The sequence below is a fragment of the Nematostella vectensis genome, chromosome 3, assembly GCF_932526225.1.
Source record: "Nematostella vectensis chromosome 3, jaNemVect1.1, whole genome shotgun sequence".
Taxonomy (NCBI): domain Eukaryota; kingdom Metazoa; phylum Cnidaria; class Anthozoa; order Actiniaria; family Edwardsiidae; genus Nematostella; species Nematostella vectensis.
Window position 1 is genome coordinate 18,037,026 of NC_064036.1, and position 25,630 is coordinate 18,062,655.

The window sequence follows — 25,630 nt, forward strand, 5'->3', positions numbered from 1 at the left end:
TTATGATCAGTGTGAAAAACTTCCCAAGGCAGCTACTTATAGCGATTCCTCTATAGTTTCCCGGATCACATTTATCGCCTGATTTGTGTAATGGTACAATATAACCCTTGACCAGCTCTTAGGAAATACCCCCTGTGCTAGCACAGTATTGAATAGTTTTCCAAAGTATCGGCCTTGGGATTCGACAGATACCTTTATAATTTCATTGTTTAATGAGTCACCAGCGCTGGCTTTTTTGTTTTTAAGTCATTTTGCTGTTGATTGCACTTCTTCTAATATGTGCTTCCATAAATGTCACAGCGTTTCCTAGGATCAGGCTATTTTTAGACGCGCGCGCACGAACGGGCCAATTAGCTACTTTGACGTTGGTCGCGCGCGCGAGTGTCGTGAGGCTGCACGCGCAAATTGCAGTTAGGAAGAATATATTTTTATCTATCATCCGTCGGTTTTGTTTGTTTACCTAAAGAATTGCAAGCTAGAATTCAAAGTCATAGGTAGGGTTGGATTCATATCCAACCACACCCCCAATAGCGCAACTGATAACTCGTTGATTTTCGTAATATCAATCGCGCGTTTATAGGAATACATTTTGCCGTGCTCCCTCGGCGTAGGAAGGGTACTGTGAGGTTTAACGGAAATAGTGGCCCAGCGACGGAAGTAAAAGATCGAGCTAAGAGTATTATCGCCCTCACTTGCCCCCTTGCCGCGCTCTTCGTCTGCTGGCCGCGCTTTTCGTCCATACTATACCGCCGATACCCCCACTAGCCCGAGTGTCAGGCCCTTTTATCGTTCCTTTTCAAGTATATACCGGGAAGCGATAAAAAGAGGTAGTAGTTTTATTTTTCGTCTCCAACTTTTGAAAAATAAAATCGCCTTATACTCGGGGAAAACCCCACAGAAACGCTTGCTGCACATATGGCGCGTTTTCAGTCAGGGTCAAAATTAATGTTGTGTGTCACGCATGAAATTACTTACGAATAAAACTTTATACGCATTATTTGATATTCGAATGAAAACTTTTCGCATTATTTGAATAACCTATTGAAACTTTTCGAATTATTTGATAATCGAACTAACAAATAGCTGCTGGCCGGGTAGTGAAAACGAGAGTCGGTGGGGCCATGAGACCATCTGCTAATCCTAGTTCAGAGTCAATTTTGTGCCCCTTGATTACAACACGGTCCCAGACCCCTACCGCCGGTATGTGATGTGAATGTAAAAAAATAATAATTTATAATAACTCAATCAATACTTTATTGAGTATATATAATGTATCCTTGAGAATAAAAACAATACACCAAAAACTGGAAATCGACTCTGCCAAAATTAAAGACGAAAATTTGGCAGGGTCGATTTCCAGTTTTTGGTGTATTGTATTCATTGTTCTGGTACGAGATCGCGACAGTTTGGGCTTTTTTATTCTATTCTTGAGAATAAAAACATACAACTAAAGAAAATTCCTATAAATTATGAAGGCGAAATAATTTAAATGTGCTTTTCCTGTGTGTTTAAACGCAAATGGCGTAATCACAATTGCATATCGCATATACACCTATTTCACAAAAAGTGGAAATGGTAAATGGCTTATGGGTACTTATTATTCGTAAAGTTAAAGGTGTTAAATGAAGTCCAGCAATGTCAGAGCCAAGCATTGGTAACCTTTAATGGATGATTGTTTTGATTTATCGATATTCTTCGAGACGCATGGTGTGCCATTGGAGTGCCATTTGCACTGACAACCTTTATGAAATAGAGGGGGGGGGGGGGGTGGGGGGGGAGATTCCTGGGCGGGCGGCACGTCTAAAATGTACTGTTGGTATCTTCATGGTGCGGGAGTGCAAAGAATATACACAGGCTTCCCACCATCGCCAGTGTAGGATTTCTAAGGACATTAATTCACGCAAAAAATTCTCTGTGAGTTATATCTTTATGCTCTAAATGCATAAAATAAACTTAGTTGGAATAAAAATGTATCCGTTTGTGGTGTTATTTCTTTCCTAGAACCTCAATGTTTGTCGTTATATAAAAGGTAATAAAAGTGAGAACTGCCTGATGAGAAGCATGTCACTGATTGCAAGACACTCGAGTTATGTGTCACCCTGGAACGCAACACTTACAAAAATGGTGTTACACTAGTTTGCGTGACATTCAAATAACTCGACCTTTAATCATTTAGCTGTGTATGTCGCCATCATTGATAAATCAACACTGTTAGGTACAGTGGAGGTGTCGTTAGAACCGAGCTTAATCTGCACCACCTCCTTACACCTTGGGTCTGTCTGAACGTGATACGTAAAGTGTGAGAACGTCCGGAACCCCAGGTTGCACTTGGAGCATACATAGTTCTTGGGGCGCTCCTCCATCTCTATCCTGGCGCCCTTGGTGTGGAGCCGCATGTGGGCACTAAGGTGACAGGAGTTCTTAAACTTTTTGCCGCAGTGCGAACAGGGATACGGCCGCTCGTCCGTGTGAACGCGCCTGTGCAGCGCCAGATGACTAGACGTCTTGAATCCCTTGTCGCAGTCCGAGCATTGAAACGGCCGATTGTCCGAGTGTGTCTTCATGTGCGAGGTCAGGTTGCTGGGATGCGTGAACCCTTTGTTACACTCACTGCAGACATACGGCCTTTCGGACGAGTGCGTCCGGATATGGGCCACTAGCGAGGCCGGCTTGGTGAATGCTTTTTCGCAGAGGTGGCACTGGTGTGGCTTATCGCCGGAGTGTGTCTGTACGTGAAAGCGTAGCCCTACCCTTCGGCTGAAGTGTCGTTGACAGATAGGGCACCTGCTACCGCTCGGTTGGTGCCTCATGATGTGTTCTGTCAGCCTCGCCGCGCTGGGTAGCTCCGCCTCGCAGAGCTGGCAGATGAAGTTCACAGGCTTCTGTTCAGGTTGTACCATGTGTATCTTTGGGATGTTGGGGATTACTACCATTGGTCCATCTCTGCCCATGACCTCTCGGTCGTACGTAGAATGCTACAAAGAAAAAACTTATCAGAAACATGTGAACTCAAGGCAAAAAGCGACAAGTTAAGCCTAACCTTGATATTAAAAAGTGATTGTCAGAACGAAATTTTCATATCTACAGAAATAGAAGAGGATGGTTTGACTTATTAAACTCATAAAACGCTCCAGCCTTCCTTCCGCTTGTGTGCGGCCTCGTTATAATGTAGTAGACCACCCTACCCCCACCCCTGTAGGTATTATATTGTAACGGTCAATTTATAGGCAAAATGTGGGTCTATATAACTTATCACTGGCATTGCTTTGTGTTTCTATTACTTTGACTGCTTGTACGTTTGTCAAATACTATAATGTATGGTACAGGATATGGAATTAGGATAAATGAATAAAAGTAAAAAGGGAGGATGGGTGGATTGAGTAGAAACTAGGTTCTAGGCATTCGGTTCTTATAGCAGAGAAATCCTGACGCGGTTTTGTCGCCATCACGATGCATATGGGGGGAAGGTTGCGTGAAGGGAGGCGAAGGGGGGGGGGGGGGGGGGGGAGAGTCTCCCCCGGGGCAAACGACCCTTAAGGGTTTCCCCTGGGTTCAGCCTGGGTACTAGGGCGCAGGTCCTTGCAAACGGGGCTCTTATAATAAAATGTGCAACTGTTAACATATAGCCATTACTATTATTCGGAAATAAGATAAAAATACTACACTAAGAAGTCGAATACGAATTTTATTTGATAGAAATAAGTGAGTTATCAAAAAATATATTTATGAAACAATATTTACATTCTAAATTACAATTTAGAATTTAATTTTAAGTAGCGCTATAAAACACACAAAAGACGTTCTAAACAAAACATTAGGTGATATTGGAGTGATAAGACTCTTTGTGTCTTCGTAAATTTCTATTCTCTGAAAATTTCTTCCCACATTCACTGCACTTAAAATTGTCTGTGTGCTCCCTATTTATGTGTCTCTTCAATTTCTTCTCATGGTTAAATATCTCATAACAATATGTGCAAACACACTCATGGCAACCCTTCAGATGGTGTCTAAAGTCTTTTCCCCTTGTAAATTCTGTCCCACATTTTGGGCACCTATTCTTGGTAACGCGACCCGGGCCTGGTTTGGAGCTTGGACCCTGGCATTCCATGTACTGTAGAGAAATCATTTAAAAACCTTATAAACGAAAAACCGGATGGAGCTTGGCTGGTGCGTTGTTTGATAAAATGCTTTTCAAATGCGCAAAACTTAATAATATTGACTGCTCTTACAATGAAATCAACCATTGGCAACGATCTTTTGAAAATGCGCCAGGATTTACATTCAGGAAAAGCGAACAAACGAGAACTTCATAACCTGAGGGATCCCTCATAGACATTACAAAGAGGGGTTAGCCAAGCGGAAGAAAATTTTCTTTCTCCAAAAAACAATTTTCTGGGCACTTGCATGATGAAGAGTGATTTCAGGGTTTTTTAATGACCTTTTATCTTTCAGATAAATAAAATATTGTGCTTTGAACGCCTAACATGAGGATGGAAATTGATTGAAAAGAGCACTTTTACTGTAGGTTTCAGAACAGGCTGTACCTTTATCAAACCTTAATATTGCATAAATAAACGAACTAGATCCTTTGTCTGAAATTTCTTTTTCTGATAATTGGTATATTTCACACTTGGGTGAAGTAGTAGGAAGATTTAACATTGTTTTGTTACACACATTTTCATATTTTATAGATCTTTCTAAGAAAATGCGTGAAAGTGCCCCTTCAAAGGGTTTAGCTATACACCTATTTCAATAAAGGTTGTCAGTGCAAATGGCAATTGGCAAATGGCAGTTCAAAAGTAAACACCTTTAATTTTACAAATAATTAGTACCTATAAGCTATTTTCCATTTTCCATTTGCACTGACAACCTTTTGTGAATAGGTATATATAGTACAAATGAAGCAGATCTAAAATATTATATAACAATTTGAAGGCATAGCCGTAAACGTAGGTGCACATCGGATAGATTAGATATGTCAGAGATTTTAATAGAATATGAGAAGTTCCTTAATCTAAGAAATCCATCCTTAATTTTCTCCCTAAATATATAGAGTTATTACGTGTGATTCATAACAACAGCTATATTCTCATTGTAGTTATGCAGGCATGTTATATGCCTCTCAGTCGTGCTGTAGCTAGGAGAGAAAGGGTCGTGCACAGGGCAATCCACCTCAATAAAACATTTGGCCATTTCATGCTTCCCCCCCCCCTCAGTCCTGGCTATGCACCTCCCCCTTTAGTTAATTCAAATGGATTTCCTGTATCTGCCTTACCTCAGGAGAAGACATGGTGAAGATACTGTCCTCTTCAGCCTCCGCACCAGACCACAGCATTCGCCTTGGCTCCGCCTCCATGTACTCTGCACTAGTACTGGATGTCTTAATTATCTTCCGGGGTTCCTTTTTCTTCCTTGATGAGGACCCCTCCGCCTGCCGACACATGTCCAGGGAGCCATTACTGGGTATAATTGCACTGTTGTTGTCAAGACTTACATGCTCTGCTCTAGTATCCTCTCCTAGTAGCACTACATGACTTCTGGTAGACGATGCACCAAAACTGTCCTCACCATTACTATTATTCAGAGCAGCAGATGGTTCTTGTGCTGCCTTACTGAGCTCAAAGTCAACATGAAACACGTGATCACTGTGTGTTATGGGTAGTGAGCTGGGCAATGAATTGGATGGGAAGGCTGTGATGACTTCAGGAAGAGTATTTTTTGTTTCTGTTTCATCTGTTATTTCTGATCCTGATTGTGTGACTTGTTGATGGGAAACTGCTGGTGGTGATAGCAGGACTGGTTGATGCATGGCCACTATTGACCTTTGCACAGCCAGTTGATGCGTGACAGCTGGTGGTGATTGTGTGACTGTTTGAACATGACCAATGAATGTTTCTTGTGTGTTATCCTTGCTATCATCTGTTTGAATCCCAATGCTTCTCACAAACTTTCCACTTTCTGATGGCTTTGATTTGATTGGTTCCCAGATGCAACAGGGCTCGTTCACAGCTTTATGATCTTTGGGTTTCAGGCACTGAAAAAAATAACAAGCAAAATATGATTGAGTTGGTGTATTTGCAAGATCATAACCATGACCATTTTACTAATCAACTGGCTTTGAACAGCAGCTCAGAATGAATAAATAAAAAACATCACACAGACATCTGTGGGGGTGGAAAACCAGGCAAGAGAGAAAGGAACACCACTAAATGAAAACAAACTTTAATCAGACTCCAACTCGACAATTCTCAACACAAGGCTTTCAAGTACCCACAATCTATGCGGATTTACACTACACATATTTCCAATGAACTTAAAGGTCAAAAGCTTGCTGCCATAGAAATTCCATCACTCATCTCTAATCTTGGGAACAATTTCTTATACTGGACCTCATACAGCTACAAAAAGAAGATGTTTTTCTGAAATCTACATGTAAAAACATACCTAGGGCAAGGAAATCTAATTTATCCCAAGTTGTCCTTTATAATGTTTTCTTCAGCTTCAATGTACAATATTACCAATATTATAATATCATTGCAGCAGACCTTGCAAGCTTAACTTCGTGAGGTTTCACAATCCCATCCCCCACCCCACGCAAACACACATGTATCTAAGTTGTGCACACTTACAGCGCAGAAATGGATAGCCCATCGGTGCTCTCCAGACTTGACATTGTAGTAGAACAGAACTTCGCCTGACTTGCATTGGTATGCATACCAATCCTCGTCAACACCAACCATAGTCTTGTTTTAACCTGGAAAACAGTATTCATGATATGATCTTATGCCAGGTCACCCTTTACACAAGGCAATGCATAATGGTCATTTTTATGGGTTTATACGTTTAGATCTTTAACTCTCTAATACGGCATTCATGACAAATTTTCCCTTAATCCTCTTTTTTTTAATAAGCAACAGATAATATAACATCCCCTCCTTCTCTTCTTCGGGGATCAAGATTGACCCTCTGCCGGAAAATGCATGCCTGTCAACTCTCCCACATTAGGCGGCAGTCTCAAGATTTTGGACCCCTTCTCCCACTCTCCTGCGTTGAGCACCAAATCTCCCACTTTTTAGTGATTTTTATCGGCTCCTAAAAATTATTCTATAGAAAATCGTCATTTTGCCTATTTTCTATTAAAATATTTGAAACAATAATTCCCTTGCATAGCGCAACTATCTAACACCCTTGCAAGATCTTTAAGTGGATTTGTTCGTGAGAGCTTTCTATACAAAAAAATAAATATACCCCACCTCTCCCCCTAAAAAATTATCAAGGTTGACAGGTATGAAAATGTAGTGTCAATTTGCAAAATACATTGCTTCTATTCTTGATAAGACCACTTTGCTTTTGACTAGTTGACACACCTGATGAAGCCTAAATACATCTAAATAAAGTATAAGTTTGCTAGAAGAACAGTTTTTATCTCCTCTCAGGGATTTACCATGAACTTTGCCCCCAGGAAGTTCCAAAACCCAAACAATTTGTTATCATCTTATGTTTATCAGGTACTAGACCCAACTAAAATAAACAATACAGAATCTAGACAACATACTCATTGTACTGGATGGGATTACATTTCCTAATCATGAAAGTATAAAATATCCTCAAATGCATTCCTTCATTATAAAATACTTTTAAGTAACTTAAATGTATGGACACCCTGTTATACACAAAAATATAGGTCCAAAAAAATCATAATCAATAAAATCACAACTAAAACAACATAGGCATGTCATGAAGTGTTTGTTCAATATCTGAATGTACCTTGGCGCCATTACAAGAAATACAGATAAGACATCTATAAGGCTCGAGTTACTGTTCAACAACCGCGACACTTTTTTCAACTGAGTGACAGAAAAAAGAGGGGTAGAAAAATATCCTTTCTAGGGAACATTACGATAATCAAATTTGTGAAAGATCAAACTGTGATTACAAATGGGCAAACAACAAGTTACATGTTTTGAGAATATATTTGAGAGGTTCGCAAGCTGGCATGGTAAAAGCATTAAACATTCATTCATCTCCATTCCATTGTTTCACCGCGGTCACCCGTCCAAGCGAAATGCTGTTGCTCCACATGTTCGAAACAACAATAAGCAAAACTATATTCCCTAATAAAAACCCAAACCCTTACAATATCCAAGCCAACACCAGACGGTAGAAAAGCACGAAATACTGAGACGCGGCTAGCATCCAAGTCGCCACATCACACTACATGTCCCGCAACTCGAGCGAGTTGTTCACTGCGGCCTTCTTTCCCTCGGCCGCGTGTGGTAAACATTCTGGAATACGTTTTAAATCGAAGCTAATGACGGTAGACCGTGTAGTAATGTACCTTGTGATATAATTAGTGTTCCCAGGAGGCAGTTCAGTTAGTTTTCTTGCCGCTAATTCTGTGTAATTGAAGAAGTCGCTAACCGTAGTTGTCGTAGATGCTGTGTGATCTGGAAACAAAAACACAAGTGGTGAAGCTTGGTAACCACTCCATCACCCCAAGGCGTGGCTACAACTGTCGGTTCTCGGTTCGCGGGGGTTAGCCTCTTGCAGGCGTTAGGCAGGTGGCTATTCGCGGGGGTCATCTCTATCTATTTTACACTGTTCTAAATTTTTACGTGTTTACTTTTTCTTTCTTATAGAGATAGTGCTTGGGGCATTACCTTCGAAGGTATTTCTGGCCGAGAAGAAAAGGAGACAAGTATCTTTATCGACACTATATTTTGGCGCGCGCAATTGGGAAACTCTGTCACCCTAGGCGAGCAAATGTTTTGGAACACTTTGGTCTTATCGACTAGATGAGAGATTTGGGGCGTTTTAAGAAAGCCAATGCTAATTTAGCGGCATGCATCCATCAAGAAAAAAAAGAAGCTATTTTCTATGCACTAGTCATCCGAAACCCCCACCCCCATGGTCCCGGGGAAGTGTGGGGTTAAGGTGGGGGTTTTGAGCGAGAATCTCTCCCGAGGGGGTGGGGGAGTTGGCAGTTTTTTACTCTAAGACTTATCCCCACCGTGGGGGTTTGGGACAAGTGAATAGTGTCACAAATATCATGTTAGTTTCTGGCTTGAGACTCTTTTTTTTCTGTAGCAAGCAATTCCATGTATCAGCATGTGGCATACTGCACGGCGACATGTGCAAAAACGAATATTAAAAAAAATGCCAGATCAAGGTGATTTATTTTTCCACCTTTTTTTGTAACTGTTATCTTCATAGTAATTGGTATAAATGTACTCGCTGAAGTGTACTGGCTTTGAAAGTTAAAAAAAGCTTATTTCAGATGACTTGTTGTCGGGTAGTTGTTGCCTATAGTTTGCATCCAAGGGGTAGGGGCATTTAACTGCTGTTTTTTCCCGAGGGGGTGGGGTTTTTTCTCGGTTTTCTAGTACAGGGTTAAAGTCTAACCCCCCACTCTTCCCCTGGGGCCGGTTCCTGAAAGGCTGATTAACTTAACCCTAGATCAGCGCCTAATCCCGGGTTAAAATTTGCTAATCGTAGGTTAGTTAACCTACGGATAACTCACTGTTCCCGAAAGCCAAGTATTCCCCCGATTTACTGACCCTGGATTAAACAAGTGAAAAACTGGTTTGACGAGTAAAAGTCACACAGGGTACCCAGTAGATCAACAGAGAGCAACTCAAATTAACCTTTGGCGGTTTTATTTTCGCAGAGAAGCCACAAAACACCTCTACATCACCTGTAATTACCTCCATTTCATTGCCAAAAATGTCATTTGCAGGATTCGAGTTGGTGCGTGACACTAACGATTTTAGAGTCAGCAACGCAACTAAGGTCGCATAACAAAGCGAAATGTTAGGACATTTGATTCCTACGTTTTTTTTTTGTCAGCAACATTTTATGAAACATTAGTTCTACTACAAAGTTTGAGGGCTTGTTTTACGCCCACTAAACCGTAGCGTAGGTTGGCGGGTTAACCCACCTCGTGAGCAGGGTTAGATTTTTTTCCGAACTAATCCAGAGTTAGCGTTCACCAGCGTTTTTGGGAACAGAACTAATCCGGGGGTAAAAATCTAATCGTGGGTTAGGGCAAATTTAACCCTGGGTTAGCGCTAATCGGCTTTTCAGGAACCGGCCCCTGAAGGTTGGATTTGATAGGTGGTAGGTATTTAGGCGATACTCACTTTCAGGCACCAAGACATCTGTGATCTAATGCACTAGTCAATTGAAACCCCCACCCCCATGGTCCAGGGGCCGGTTCCTGACAAAAAAAAAAAACGTAGGGATCGAATGTCCTAACATTTCGCTTTGTTATGCGACCTTAGTTGCGATGCTGACTCTAAAATTGTGCTGGGACAGACAGATACATGAAATTTATACTTGAAATGAATCTGTCTCGTTAGTGTCACGCACCAACTCGAATCCTGCAAATGACATTTTTGGCAATGAAATGGAGGTAATTACAGGTGATGTAGGGGTGTTTTGTGGCTTCTCTGCGAAATAAAACCGCCAAAGGTTAATTTGAGTTGCTCTCTGTTGATCTTCTGGGTACCCTGTGTGAATTTTACTAGTCAAACCAGTTTTTTACTCGCTTAATCCAGGGTCAGTAAATCGGGGGAATACTTGGCTTTCGGGAACAGTGAGTTATCCGTAGGTTAACTAACCTACGATTAGCAAATTTTAACCCGAGATTAGGCGCTGATCTAGGGTTAAGTTAATCAGCCTTTCAGCAACCGGCCCCAGAATGATAGGAAAATAACGCGCCCTAAGAATTAATCTTAGACTGAAACTCCACATAATTGTAGTACTCTTCTTAACACTTCATTCATTCGAGCTATGGACCACCCACGCCTTGAAGTGAGTACTTACAGGTCTAGTAGAGGCTGACATGAACTTAAAGTGCCATATGGGCGTGTTCTGCACGTCCTGATGTTTTGATAGACCAAACATTTGTAAAACTGTGCTAATATGTGCTGTTGTTAAATGTAGTTCGGATTGAAGGACGTTGTTTCTGTAAAACTCTCCATTCCTGCCATCACCCTTAAAACTTTAGTAGAACTGTATGCACCAAAGGGGTGTGGTTATAGGCTTGACTATATCCTGCAATACACCAATAAAAGTGAAAATGAAAAATGATTTTTAGCTCGCAGTCCGTATCAAAGGCATTCTGTATAAGCGATTCGCGTTATCTTTAGTGGAACTGTAAGTACTCTGGACGTGGGTACACATCTCGAAGGAAGAGTGTACAAATTTTTAGAGGGGGGGGGGGGGTATATCCAAAATTACTCATTGCACCATTCTCTATCACTGTGCCAAATTTTATAGATGTTCCACACATTTAAACGACGTTGCACCATTTTCTTCAATTACCAATGCAGATATAAAACAAACAAACAAAAACAATTCGAGGAAAGCTCATGTCATCACAAATGACACCTCTTTATTTCAATTGTACACGCTGTATTTTAATTACGATACGTTTCGCTAGAATAAAGGCATAAGTATAAGAAAGGGGTCTTGTGCTTACGGGGAATTTCAACTTGGGTGAATTTTCTGGTTAAAATAGCGCTACCTCTAAACAAAATTCAATTAGTTCAATAGCCATTTCCATGTTTTGGGGATGGAACGAAGAATGGACGTAAGATAGTGTTTCTTGTTTAAGCCACAGTTGTTTTCCATATTTGGAAAAACATCAAAGTCTGAATCAAATACAAGTTCTTCGAATATGACCGTAGTTAGTAGAGGACTCCTACATTAGAACGCGTCATACCTTCTGCCTCATGAACAAGAATTTCAATGCTTGTTTACACGCTAGCATTGAAGCCTTAACCTTTCTCCCTATGAAAACTGAAGATAAATTTACATAATTCCTGCTTCACCTTTCCGAAGAACATTACTCTTTCAAAAGTATTTCCAATATTTCCTTTGAAGTATATGATTGTATAATTTTACTGTAATTTTAAACATGCTCAACGATCGTAAAAAAAAGTGTAGATATAATAAAACAATCTCCCCCCCTCCAAAAAAAAAAAAAAACCTTCCAGTTATCACATTGGGGTAAACACAAAAATTTCTCAAGTTGCTAGGGTCTAGGGTACACATAAATTCTAGCTCAAGAGGGTGACTTATGTCTCAAACTTGTCATGCTGTTTGATGTCGGGGTCATGCCATTCTGGTTTCTTGATGTACTTGAGGGGTTTGGGAACCTCCCAAGGGAACCCAGGTTTGAAGTGGCCATATAGACAGGTGCTTTGGTAAATTGGCTTCTTCAGGTCTAGATCTCTGTAGGTCAGAACCAGAGATAAATGGGGTGCAGAGAAAAGTCATTATAGTCATCAGCGAAAAATTATTAGTGATACAATTTGATATGTTCTCTTAATCAGAACAAGCAGATCTATATAGGTCAAAACCAGGGATTAATTGGGTGCACAGAAAAGTCATATATAGCCATCAGGGGAGAATATGATACATATATATGATATACTTACTAAATCGGGTCAACATTGAGGTGCAGAGAAATGTCATATAAAGTTGTCAAGGCAATTTTCTGTAAATCTCCCCTGTGTGTTATGGAGAGATCCCCAGGGCTATTAATAATTTTGGTTTTGACTTGTAATTCCAGGGTACCATACCTGACTATAACCCCAGGCCTCAGGTCAAAGTTGTGCTTGATGACTTCCAATAACTCTTCTTCAGGACGGTACCCGGTACCATATGTGAAGACAGATATAGACAATGGCTCTGCCACACCAATGGCATATGACAATTGAACCAGAACCCTGTGACAGAGCTTAGCAGCTACCAGAGACTTGGCGATCCAGCGGGCGGCATAAGCAGCCGATCTATCAACCTGGGTTGGCAAGACACATGTCACGCTTAATAACAATAACCAGCGATTTTATCTCTACACTAGACGTCTAATTACTGTAGACAGCAACTAGTGCATTCATCTCTACAGGTCCAAAATAAAAGCTTGCATGTCTAGATGTCTAATTAGTAAGCAACCAGCGTTTTCATCATTACAAGTCAAAACTGAAAGCTTGCTTTTATTAAACACTAACGACTGCTTCAATCTCTTCAGGTCAAAACTAAAAGCTCCAATGTCTACATGTCAAAATACTGCAGACAGCAACAAGCGTTTACATCTTTAATATGTCCTAACTAAAAGTTTGCTTTCACTAGACAGCAAAAACTACTTTCATCTCTACATGTCAAAACTGAAAGCTGACATGTCTAGATGTCTACACCTTTTTCTGTTTATTAACAGGAAAGGGACATTCATTTTTGCCAGATGTTGTATTGTTAAGGTGTGTTGTAGGTTTATCAACATTGCAAGAAACATCCTTAGCGTGACTCTACTTTCAATTACAAGGATTGAATATGCGCAAATCAATTATTGTCAAACCACATTCATGAATGTCACCTTGATGAACATAATTGTCTGAAAAGGCTTGTTAATTGTCGTTGTTTATTTAAATAGCACTAATGAATTTTCTGTTTCATATAACTGATTGTCAATAAACGCTACTGATTGTCCAAACGTGTAATTTTTTATTACATGCAAAATTTTCCATTGCACGCAAAAGAATGTTCATTCAATTTGAATGAGTGCCCAATTGCGTTGATGCTATTGAATGTTCGCACATATTCAATTATTGTTATTGAGAGTCGAGTCACACTAAGATGTTTCATGCGATGTTGATGAATGTACAATACACGTTATCGATACAACGTTTGGCACAAATGAATGTCTCTCTCCTGTTAAAGGTGTAACTAGACAGCAACCAGCGTTTACATCTTTTCATGTCCCAACTAAAAGCTTGCTTTCACTAGACCACTGCTTTCATCTCTAGATGTCAACACAGACAGTTTATGCTGTCTGTTGACAAAAAGTCAAAATTGACCTTAAGGCCAAATAGATATCATAGCGTGAATAACCATTTTGCAAGTACTGTAGGGGTAGAAAGGAGCAGTCTATACATAGGGAATACTAAGTAGAGGAGAAATTAAAACAGGTGGAGTTCACAAATTGTAGCAGGGTGACACTTGTAACCATTACCTTGCTAGGGTCCTTGCCAGAGAAAGCGCCACCTCCATGGGCACCCCATCCACCATAGGTGTCCACGATGATCTTCCTGCCGGTCAGACCGGCGTCACCCTGTGGTCCACCAATCACAAACGAGCCTGATGGCTGCATGTGGTAGACAGTGTCGTTGTCAATGTATTTTTCAGGTACAACTTCCTGTGAGAATAAATATGGAAGAAAAACTATTATCAAGACATTATGCATGGCTGTATACAGCTAACTTTCTAGGGCTGTAGAGCTCGGGATATAATAGCAATAAACGTGTATTCATAACTCTTGTCCATATGCTTTCTTGTACTGTACGCTCTGTACGCTTGGTTTGTGCACGTTTGTGATCATGTGGCAGGGTTGTTCAACTTCCAAGAATGCCTATTGTTTATGTCCTTCGAAGTTTGCCGGGTTTCCAAACCATCTTCCTCTTCTAACTATGATTGTATCTATTTTTATTTTTTAAATGGTATGTGGTTGGCATGGATGTCATAAAATGTGCAATATTTAGGTATTTTGGTCAATCTTCAGAAAAAAGGATGGAACTGCAAAGCCCGGTTCAAATAAGTCATTTGTTACATATGTAGATCGAGATGTCAATCAAATTACAGGAGTTACAAAAAGAGGGGGGGGGGGGGTGAAACAAGGGTTTTAAAAAAGGGGGCCCGGTTTCTTTGTTATTCCTTGGATTTCCTTATATTTCATGTTATCCCTAAGCCAAATATCTGAAAATAGGGTGGGCGTGGGTGCGCTTGGCATACCCCTAGATCAGCTCCTGCCAATCCTGCATTTTGAGTACAAGAGCAAATTCAACAGTCTTGTTTATGTTTTTAATGGCAAATAAAATATTGATCTATGTGAGTTTTTTTCACCAGCAGAAGCAGCGGAATGTGATAAATTTGGTTTACCTTGTTTCTCACCAATTAAAACAATGATCTCTTCAATAACATAGCCCCTACTGCAGCAGCAAACAATGGTTTAAGACCTAAACTTTGAAATTTATTACAAGCCAAACTTGTACAAATAAAAAACACATCTTCAATAACAACCCAAATGAATCAGACAAGATACAACCTTTGATAGAAATTCTAAACATTTATCTGAAACTTGAGAAAAATAAGAATTTTTAAGGCCACCATCAAATGTTTCCCAAATCAGACCCCTTTAAGGCCCCTTTAAGGCCTTACAAAATATGAAATAAAGATTTTTTAAGGCCCAGTGGAACCATCAGTAATAAATTAGATCCACTCCTTGCAACCGGTTCCTGGAATTACAGCTTCTCAGTTAAAGTAATGTTCAAAACATAGACCTACCTTAACAACATAGTCCATTAATTCTTTTCTCATCACATCAAGTTCAATGTTTGGGTCGTGCTGTACAGAAATGACGATAGTATGGACACGTAGAGGGACAGCTTTTCCTCCTTGAAACTTGTACTCAACAGTGACCTGGGTTTTGGAGTCCGGCCTCACCCAGGGAAGGGATCCGTTGCGCCGACAGTCTGCCAGTCTCTTGTTTAACCCATGAGCAAGCACCACTGTTAATGGCATCAACTCATCTGTCTCGTCAGTAGCGTAGCCAAACATGAGACCCTGGTCCCCTGCTCCGAGATCTTCATCACTTCTGCCAATGTGCACACCCTGAGCAATATCGGGGCTCTGCTGTTCAATGGCTTGCAGGACAGTGCAGGTTTTATAATCAAACCCTGAGAACAAATGTTTGGGTATATTAATAACATTAACAATTATCATACTATGTTCTATGGCTTGCAGGACTGTGCAGGTTTTGTATTCTATGGCTTGAAGAATTGTAAAGGTTTTGTAATCAAACCCTAAGACACAAATGTTTAGGTATATTGATAATAATAACAAATAACATAATCTGTTTTATGGCTTAAAGAAGACACAAACAGCTAAAAAATAGAAATTATTGTAACATAACATATGTTTAGTCCGATTCAAGTGCAGAAACAACACTGTTCAAAAAAAACAAAAAAAAATGTACGATTAAACTCAACTTAATAGTCCTAGGAAAATGCTGGAGAAAGTGGATGAAACCAAAGAATTCAAAACACAGGTAGTATTGTATCTAAAGTTGTATCTCTAATATGAAATATAAAGTAGAGTTAGCAGATCCTTACGAGATATTGTGCAAGACTGGCCCAAGAGAATATGAGTCATCTCTATAACATACCTTTACTTGAGTCATCATATCCAATCTGTTTGATTGTATCCCTCACAACCTTCTGATAGTCTACATTCGCTAAAGAGGTGATCTCTCCGCAAACAACAATCATGCCAGTCTTGGCTACACTCTCTGATGGAAGTAAGAAACATTCATTATATTTTTGTGAAATTGCAAGGCTCAAAGTCTGTGTTTAATTTAAGCAAAGCTGTCAACCCAACTTGGACAGAAATCTTGTGAATTCGGCTGAAATACAGTAAATATGTGAAGAAAAAAAACAAGAGAGCCAGATGCGGATGAATACAGAGAATGTATGAACATTCTCACAAAAATTTGGCTTGTGATGAGGTCCAAAATCTTATGACACCAACCTAATGCAGGTAAGTTGACAGCTATGCTATTGTATCTATTGTTTGACTACTTTGTTATTCAATGGGGTTGGATTTGAAGATAGTGCTAGATTTCATAATATGGAGTTTATTTGTTTTTTACAATTGATAGTGAGGGTGGGGGCGTTAAATAGAGGGGGCATTTATTAGAGAGGGGCGTTCAAAGCCTATGTGTAGCTGCTCACTTGCAAACATTTTGAAGGGTCTACGCAAGGGCGGCGATAATCGTGTTAACCGACGTCACAGCTTTAGCAGGAAAACCTATAATAGTCTCTGATTGGCCACTCACTTTAAAAGTTCTCTTGGATATTATGATAGGCTCAGATCAGAAGTTGAAATCATGGGTTCCCGCTGTTTCCGGTGTGAGTTTATCTAGCTGTTCAAGTATGGAGAAAAACACTACGACTCCACCACCTGTCCTAAGTTCAGCCTTAGAAGATGTGTCAATGTTATTTGGGATAGAGAAACCACACAAAGAACAAGAGAAGGCTATCTCTGTTTTTCTGGCGGATGTTGTTGATGTCTTTGTGAGCCTTCCTACTGGCTACGGAAAGTCTTTCATTTTCCAAGGAATTCCGATATTTTAGTTATTTTCCAAAGTTCTATCCAAAGAGGCTAGTTATTTTTAACCAAATTGCTCCTTTTAAACAGCAGATCACGCCAACTCCTGCATATGTATGCCCTTGTGTTGTTTACACAGAAATCTAAACACTCAAGTTCACTTCAAACGCTGAAAGTAAAGGAGTGCTTGCTATCCCTGTTTGCAATCTTTCTCAATTACCCTCTTACAAAGAATGCAGGTATACATTAGCAGAATTAATACGAAGGAATGTGCACTTAGAAAGTAGCAGCATTAAATGGCGATGTTGGAATGTATGTTTGTTTATTTGCCCGCTTAAATAGAAAACCAATGCACAGTTGTCAAATTCATTTATTCAAATTTATTACTATCGCGTGACGGAACACGATTATCGCCGCCTTGGTGTAGACACTAGGAGAGGATATTTTCGTAAGTTAGCGGCTACATGTAGGCTAGGGCGTTCAATACAAACTTTTAAGCTTAGGGGGGTGTTCATTAGGTAGGAGGAACTCTTTAAATAGGGGGTGTTTTATTAGATCATTTAAGATAAACACAAATTTGAAATGGTATGCTTGAAACATCTGTGAAACTATTCTTGACACAGGTACCCTAAGCTCACAATGGGTGGTCATGTTATGTTGTGTTTGTAGTTTGAAGTAAACATTTGGAATTTAAATGAGCTGTTTCATTTTATTATAAAATCAAATCTTAAAAATCTCAATAATATCCATACGTTTGATGTGTCTTCAATGTGGTCTGAATGAAATTTTAGGCTACATTGGCGAGTATTTTGCAAGTAAGGCTGCTAAGTCTCCCTTATTACAAAAAGTGAAGAAAGCTAGCAGACTCTGGCTGGCGGCCAATTGGCTTCTAGCTTGGCTCCAATTCATAGATCCGACATGTCAATCACGCGCGCACGAAAAGCCAATCAGGAAAGAGATGGTGCAATAACAGGCATGTGGTCCCACAAATGTCCCACAAAAAGTCGGCAATTCATGCCGAAAAAGATTGGTTTGAGATATTTTTCTGCAAATCTGGACAAGCAAATAAGCATTTTCCGGTCAGCGTAGAAAGTGCTAGCCCTGTTTTCTTTGACCGGCCGCTTTTAGTGTAGAGTTAAGACTCAATTGTAGAAAAACAAATTCACTACGAAGAAACGAAAAACAAAAAGCAAACAAACCACTTACAAGAGCAGTGTAAGTCCTACCATTAAACTTGTGTTTTATATTATACCTAGGTTACTTCAATTACATATAAGAATGAGACTGTCGTTTGTATTTTTACTGTAAATCTTGACGTTTGCCGATAAAACTTGTAGTCAGAAGTCGGTCGTAAACAGCGAATTTGGCTTTCTCTTCTGATTTTCCCCGCACTTAAATCACTGCAAGTTTACAAAAATAGCTTTGAAAACACAGAAACACTTAGTACCTACTGTAGAGAGCACGGCTTTATCTTATCATTTCCAATTTTTCATATTTTAAGCTGGATTCGCGCCGTTTCCATTCAACAACCAAACTTGTAGTTATCTATTTCTATGCTTCATTCTCACAAGATTTTCACCAAGCTTGGACAACAAGACAAGTTTCCATCATGTTAGGTTACTGTGTTTTATTTTCCAAAACGCAGGAAAAAAACCTATAAATGTCTGTTTTTAAAATAACTCTGGGCAGGACTCACTGACCTCACCCGCATGTACAATTTGTGGGACTTTTGTGGGACATTTGGGTTGCACTTAGATGGCTTCTATATTCGTGCGGGCGTCGGATCTATGAATTAGCTTCAATTGATCAATTGGCTTCTAGCTTGCTTGAAATTCAATATTTCGGCAAAATCAATTCGCAGTGTTTTAGTGTGATTATCCCTACACTAAGTGAGCTTGTGTACCCATCCAAAACGCTAACCAGGTCCAACCTTGGTACAGTTTACTGAGACTCAACCTCAGTTGTCATCCTAATGTAACCATGGCATGAGTCACAACGTTACGTGATCACACACTGTGAGCTTGAGGGGCCTTTGTTCTAGAGGGGCTCTAGACTTCAGAAATCAGTAGATCTTATGTTATGTGTGGCCTTTTTTGGAACATGATGGGAAATCTCACCCACTATCATCCACCCCCACCCCCTAAGAAAATCAAAAGTATGAACGCCACCCCTCCCCCTCTACTACAAAGCCCAGTGGGTTGGGTGGGTCATTAGTCAAACACAAATAAACAGCTTTAGATCTACAAGCTTACAAACAAAAACATCATGTACGTTCACTTTATAGTGAGTGAAGTTACAAGAAATTTGTAAGAGTCCATTCTTAATAGACTGCACTGGTTCACTGGAACGGGCTAACACAAATGACCTGCATACACACAAGACACCTCATTAAAATACCAACAATAAAAGCATAAACCAAAGCCAAGACCTACCACAAGCAACCTTCGCATTTGGATCTTGTTTTAAGTGTGCATCGAGGATAGCATCGGAGATTTGGTCACACATCTTGTCTAGTGAAGCACACCGCGCGTGAGTCAAAAACAACCAAAGAATTCAAGAAGACATTCAAGGTAAAAATAAGATGTTGAATTCAATCTACCTGGATGGCCTTCGCCAACAGACTCGGATGTAAAGAGAAAAGTATTATTGAGTGTATCTGGGGTGTTCATGGTGGATGCTTTCTTCATGAAATCCTACACTTTCAGCCACGCACACCACGGCACATTACCCGACACGCTTCACGAGCTATGTAGCACTGTAACGCAATCTCTATGATGATAATACTTATAGCATAGCATAGCATAGCATAGCATAGCATAGCATAGCATAGCATAGCATAGCATAGCATAGCATAGCATAGCATAGCATAGCATAGCATAGCATAGCATAGCATAGCATAGCATAGCATAGCATAGCATAGCATAGCATAGCATAGCATAGCATGACATCGTTTGATCATGTTGAAAATGTTACCCAAGGGTTTATAAGGGCGGCCCAAAGCCCATCATTACCGAGGAAGATCTTTTATCAATTTAAAAATAATAGCATGGTACTTGGGAATATTCGCCCTCAAAACCTGTACGTGAGTCGAGGTGGTTCACCGTAAGAGGATACCCAGAAAAAAGATATTCTAGACGTCATAAGCATTAAACATTAATTTTACTATTCGTCCTTCTTTTGAAAAAAAAAAGAAGTTTCATTAAACTTTCGCCGAATACCAGGGCAATTCTATATATATATATATATATATATATATTCTTTAATATTCTAGCGCCCATATTTAACACACGGGCTGTCACTTTTTCACTACAGCTGTTATAATAAACACATAGGGCAAAAGGGTAAAAACTTAGTTTTAATATACAGGCGGGTTACGTTGTCAAACTCAGCATTCCTAACTGTGTTCTGATCTTAAAGGTCGCGGAGGACGGAAGAAATTTGTTCAACCCGTATAGGCTGAAATACAGTATGTAAAAAAAATCGGTCAACATATTGGTCTTATTGATCGTGCCCCATATGGTAGTTCCTAAATATTGGCCAGGGTTAAGTTTGCCAATAAAAAGCTCCATTACTTTAACAGTTTTCCAGTATTGTGAAAAATTTGTCTCAAAATGATTTTTTTAACAAGAATATCCAGGTGCTAACGTAAAGTCCACAATCCACGTGGCTAAAAGATAGCGTGACAGAAAGTCACATGTCTCAATACTGGCCAATCGGATTGGAGTATTGTGAGGCGGGCGTGATGGACTGGCATGCTGCTTGTCGATGTATAAAATCGTTCGTTCGCACTCAACCATGAGTCATTTGGAGGATTTTACGTTTTCCAACGGTGCACCGCCGTCCAAAAAGTACAAAATGGAGCCTTTAGACACTCAAAACAACACATTCCTGTTTACATCCGAGTCAGTTGGCGAAGGCCATCCTGGTAGGTGAATTGTGCCGAAAGAAAAACATGGCTGGTTGTTGTACAATCTTATGAGAATGGCTTGGTCTAAAAATCTACAGACTTGAATTAATTTAGCTTTTTATCCACAGATAAAATGTGCGATCAGATATCTGATGCAATTCTTGATGCACATTTAAAGCAAGATCCGAATGCAAAGGTTGCATGCGGTAAGTCGACTTTTGTGTAAATCCCTAACGCCAAGTTTGCGCAATCGTCTAGATCGTTTAGGCGTAGAACCCCAAATAGCATAAGTTGCACATTATGTACTTTTTAAAATGTACCCCTCCATCATGGAGTCTATATTTTACATTTTCCACACTTTCCGGTACTTAAACAGTTTCCCGAGTTTGATTGTATCAACATGATTCATACTAACATATACGTGCACAACTCTTTAGTCTTGACTGAACTTAATTACACATAACTCAAAGGCTGCATATAATATAATAATTATATGATCTCTTCAGAATCTTACGTCTGTTTTGGGTTTATTATGTATTTCTAAAGTTTGTTTTGATTGTGTCCTACGCAGTTCAAATTATGTGCCCGGTTATTCAAGACGGACCGGTCTAGTTCACCATAGAATGTATTTACAAGCCTGTAAATAAAGCGACCCTTGTTATTTCGGGGTGATTTTACAGAACCACTGTCCTATGAAACTCTTTGGATTTGTACTAAATGTTCATGCTTTAGAACATGTCATGCATCTTTGTTTTGTAATGTTTTTATCATTTTTGAAACTTGTACAACCAGTTAAGGACAGGTTTCTTTCAGGATTTCTCATGCAATTTGATATGAGGTGAAAGATATACAAATCAACTCCTAGTTCATGTTACTAGGGCAGTGCATAATGTCATTACAAGTTATAAATGTCTTGCAGTTTAAACATGACTAAAAGCACAAGCAGTTAATTGCGCATCCATGAAGACAAACCATGCACACACATGAAGAAAAACCATTATCCAAGGGTCAACCCCTCATCAAAATATTGGTTAAGGAAATTACCAGTATCAATATTTTGCCAATTACAAGCATCCCTTACTAATTCCATGTTATCGTAGAAACTGTTGCCAAGACTGGAATGATTCTGTTGTGTGGTGAGATAACCTCCAATGCTGTTGTGGATTACCAGTCTGTAGTACGTCAATGCATCAAAGATATTGGCTATGATGACTCAGAAAAAGGTGGAGTTTATACTAGTAGTTGACTATTAAAGCTGTCAAAGTAAAAAACTTGAATATTGTATTGTATTGTAAAAAAGATTATACTTCTTGAATTGTTATTTATCACAACAACAAGATTTGCTGAATCTCTGAGCTTTGGTTTACTTCAGATTAGCACCTAATGCGATTGACTTATTTTCTAGGGTTTGACTATAAAACCTGCAACGTCCTTGTTGCTCTTGAGCAACAGAGTGTGGACATTGCTCATGGTGTGCATGTCGGCCGGGAGGAGGAGGATGTTGGCGCTGGGGACCAGGGACTAATGTTTGGTTATGCAACAGACGAAACTGAGGAGCTTATGCCTCTTACTGTTGTTCTTGCACACAAAATGAACCAGAAACTTGCCGAGTACCGCAGAGATGGCACCCTTCCTTGGGCGCGGCCAGACTCTAAAACCCAAGTTACTGTTGAGTACAAGTTTGAGCATGGACGTGCCATCCCTCTGCGTGTGCACACTATCGTCATATCTGTGCAACATGATCCAACAATAACAATGGAGAACCTCAGAAAGGAGCTTATGGAAAAGATAGTCAAGGTAATTATTACCAAGGATATATTGTAGACATGGATTTTGGAAAAATGACAAACTGTTGTTGTCAGTTACCTCATTTCTGGACTTCAAAAGTTTTAGAGAAAAACTTTGAACAGTGCCTTGTTGTCAGGAAACAATCAAGATGAATTAGATTGTTTTTCCCCTCCTTATTTTTTGGTATCGGGCTGGCAGTTTTAGTATATAAAAAGTGATGAAAATGGATTTTTCTAATCAAGGTTGTCTGTCTTGCTTCTGTAGACTGTAGTTCCTTCCAAGTTCCTGGACGAAGATACCATTTTCCATCTTCAGCCATCAGGGCTGTTTGTGATTGGTGGACCTCAGGGTGACGCTGGTCTGACTGGCAGGAAGATCATTGTGGACACCTATGGTGGATGGGGTGCCCATGGAGGTGGCGCTTTCTCTGGCAAGGATTATACCAAGGTGCTTATCTATCCTTATATGCATACCAGCTCTATTTAGGATGTACAATTTTTGCTATATGACACTTAGGTAAAGAAGTTTTACTATTCTAATCAACACCCTAAAACTTGATTTCCTTATAACTTTTGCTGTTAGCTCACTTCTCAATTTTATTTGCTAGAAGAATTTTATTTGTTTTTCTTGGTTAACAAGAAAATTTGTTTATTAATTTGTTTTTCTTGGTTAACAGGTTGACCGTTCTGCTGCGTATGCAGCAAGATGGATCGCCAAGTCTCTAGTTTCAGAAGGCCTTTGCAAGCGGGTCTTAGTGCAAATCTCCTATGCCATTGGTATTGCACAACCTCTGTCTGTCACCGTCTTTTCTTATGGAACCAGCAAAAAGTCTGAAGATGAATTGCTCAAAATTGTCAGAGATAACTTTGATTTACGACCAGGAAAGATTGTCAAGTAAGTTGGATTTAAAAAATATATTTGTAATTGTTATCTGTTTTGTTAAGCAAGATGGAAATCTGACTTTGTTGTTTGACCCTTGAATTTCTATCTTTCTTTTTTCTGGCTTTTCTGCATATGTTGCAAACACACCCTGAATCCATTTAGTAGACTTAAATCTACAACTTGTTGATAATGAGATTACTAGTGAGATTAATGAGATTAATGTGGCATACAATTTCCGTGAATAACATAGGCCCCATATTATTTGAATTCTGCTAATTCCCTAATGGGCTAAGCTGTTGTTTGTTCATTGTCTTGACAGGGAACTTGACTTGAAGAAGCCAGTGTACCAGAAATCCTGTGTTTACGGACATTTTAAGCCTGGGTTTACTTGGGAAACACCAAAGCCTTTACAATATTAAACAGACCTAATATATGAAGACAGTGTTTTTAATTCTGTACCATTTGCATTCATGAAATTGTGTTCATTGATGGTTGTATAATCCAGATACCTGGCTGATGATATACTAATCTGTGTGTCACAGTTTAAAGAAAAACTCATTTGCATAGACAGAAAATCAAATAAAGAATTAGGAATCATCATAATGTTAATGGGGAAAGCCAGAATTTGACCAAAAGTTTGTTTATTTTTATACTCAAAGATGTAACAACTCCCTACATAACTTCTAAGAGCTGTACATCTTTAGAATAACGTACTCCGTCTTTTTTCCTTTTTTTTCAAATAATGTTACCCAACAAAAAGTATACTCAGCAGAATCAGCCAATTCTACAATAAGCATAGACATATTCACATATTATTTTATGCAGTAAAAGCTTTGTAAGTCAAAAAACAAAACATTGTACATTATTCTGTTGTAACTATTTAAGTACAGACTTGTCTACCAGTAACTAAGCTGTTAATTTAGTTAAACATACAACTGTAACAACTAAATGATTTATTAAAAGTGCATTACACAATGAAATTAAAAAGGCTGCTTTTAGTGTACTCTGAATAATCAAGTTAATAAATTCCTTTAAACAGCACAAAGTGTTAGGACTGGAGAACTATTTACGACATGGGAATTCAAAACAGATCACCAATTAGAACACCTGCCAAAGTTTATTTTTGTAGGGCACAATGCTAATGCATGTTGGAGCAATCATCATTTGCATATTCAAACATGAAGAAACAGAACTAGAGTTTGGGCTGCCTGTGGTTATCTATTGGCTAATTTGCCTGCAATCAGCTGTTTACCATTATACAACTATTTCAAAAAAGGTTGCACTTTACACATTTTAAAATAGGTGTATATATCAACTGCTATCAATATCCAATATCACTAAAGATAGATAGATAGTTTATTGTACCACTTGCAGATTAATCTGAAATACGGGTGTCTGCGCACACGGAATATAAATACTAACTTACATAAAATACAAATAATTACATGACTTGGAGAAATTCCACAAATTTAACAGTGACAAAGTCCGCCAGCCTGTTAGTGTTGCAAAGGGTGGGTACGATCTTTCTATCTGCTCTTAAATTATATTGGTGTAGTGGCTTTGTGGTTCTCGACGAGGCAATCTGATGTAATGGATTGTCCCTACGTAAGCTTCTCATAAACTCTTTGCAGAGTTCGGCTCTTCTGTCCTTTAGAGATCTGATGCCTGCTTTCATCATCACACAAACAAACAAAATATGTTTCCTATAAAATTGCTATTCTCTTAAACTATTTTTGCACAGGTAGCAAGACAGCTGTGTGGAGATTGGTAAATTAGTGATTTGCTGTCCACTCGCATTTTCGGTGCAAAATTTTAAATTATGTGCTATCCATAATCTAACGCATCTGCATAAATTATTCTTGCGCTGTTATGGAAATGCTTGTATCTTAG

The 25,630-nt window shown here is 39.3% G+C and overlaps 3 protein-coding genes across 5 annotated transcripts; 1 reads left to right on the forward strand and 2 right to left on the reverse strand.

The window, feature by feature from the left end:
• Positions 1-1,908: 1,908 nt before the first annotated feature.
• On the reverse strand, positions 1,909-8,490 carry LOC116616255 (zinc finger protein 391). 3 transcript variants are annotated; one of them, XM_032378313.2, is made up of 5 exons: positions 8,339-8,484; positions 7,768-7,847; positions 6,630-6,754; positions 5,276-6,034; positions 1,909-2,975 (listed from the first exon to the last, which is right to left on the reverse strand). In XM_032378313.2, exons 3-5 carry the CDS (start codon positions 6,738-6,740, stop codon positions 2,169-2,171), a joined length of 1,677 nt encoding a protein of 558 aa, XP_032234204.2. In that variant the 5' UTR covers positions 6,741-6,754; positions 7,768-7,847; positions 8,339-8,484; the 3' UTR covers positions 1,909-2,168. The 3 variants fall into 3 exon arrangements, with proteins under 3 accessions (XP_032234204.2, XP_032234203.2, XP_048581393.1); XM_032378312.2 differs by lacking the exon at positions 7,768-7,847 and having other exon boundaries at positions 8,339-8,490; XM_048725436.1 differs by lacking the exons at positions 7,768-7,847; positions 8,339-8,484 and adding an exon at positions 8,138-8,301.
• Positions 8,491-11,358: 2,868 nt separating this feature from the next.
• Positions 11,359-19,907, reverse strand: LOC5509388 (S-adenosylmethionine synthase). The gene is made up of 7 exons (XM_001629838.3): positions 19,763-19,907; positions 19,596-19,673; positions 16,223-16,345; positions 15,343-15,734; positions 14,015-14,197; positions 12,588-12,805; positions 11,359-12,237 (listed from the first exon to the last, which is right to left on the reverse strand). Exons 1-7 carry the CDS (start codon positions 19,848-19,850, stop codon positions 12,081-12,083), a joined length of 1,239 nt encoding a protein of 412 aa, XP_001629888.2. The 5' UTR covers positions 19,851-19,907; the 3' UTR covers positions 11,359-12,080.
• Positions 19,908-20,919: 1,012 nt separating this feature from the next.
• Positions 20,920-24,720, forward strand: LOC5509375 (S-adenosylmethionine synthase). Its single transcript, XM_001629863.3, has 7 exons — positions 20,920-21,088; positions 21,199-21,276; positions 22,171-22,293; positions 22,476-22,867; positions 23,123-23,305; positions 23,535-23,752; positions 24,060-24,720. The coding sequence occupies exons 1-7, from the start codon at positions 20,929-20,931 to the stop codon at positions 24,157-24,159; spliced, it is 1,254 nt and encodes a 417-aa protein (XP_001629913.2). The 5' UTR covers positions 20,920-20,928; the 3' UTR covers positions 24,160-24,720.
• The last annotated feature ends 910 nt before the right edge of the window (positions 24,721-25,630 follow it).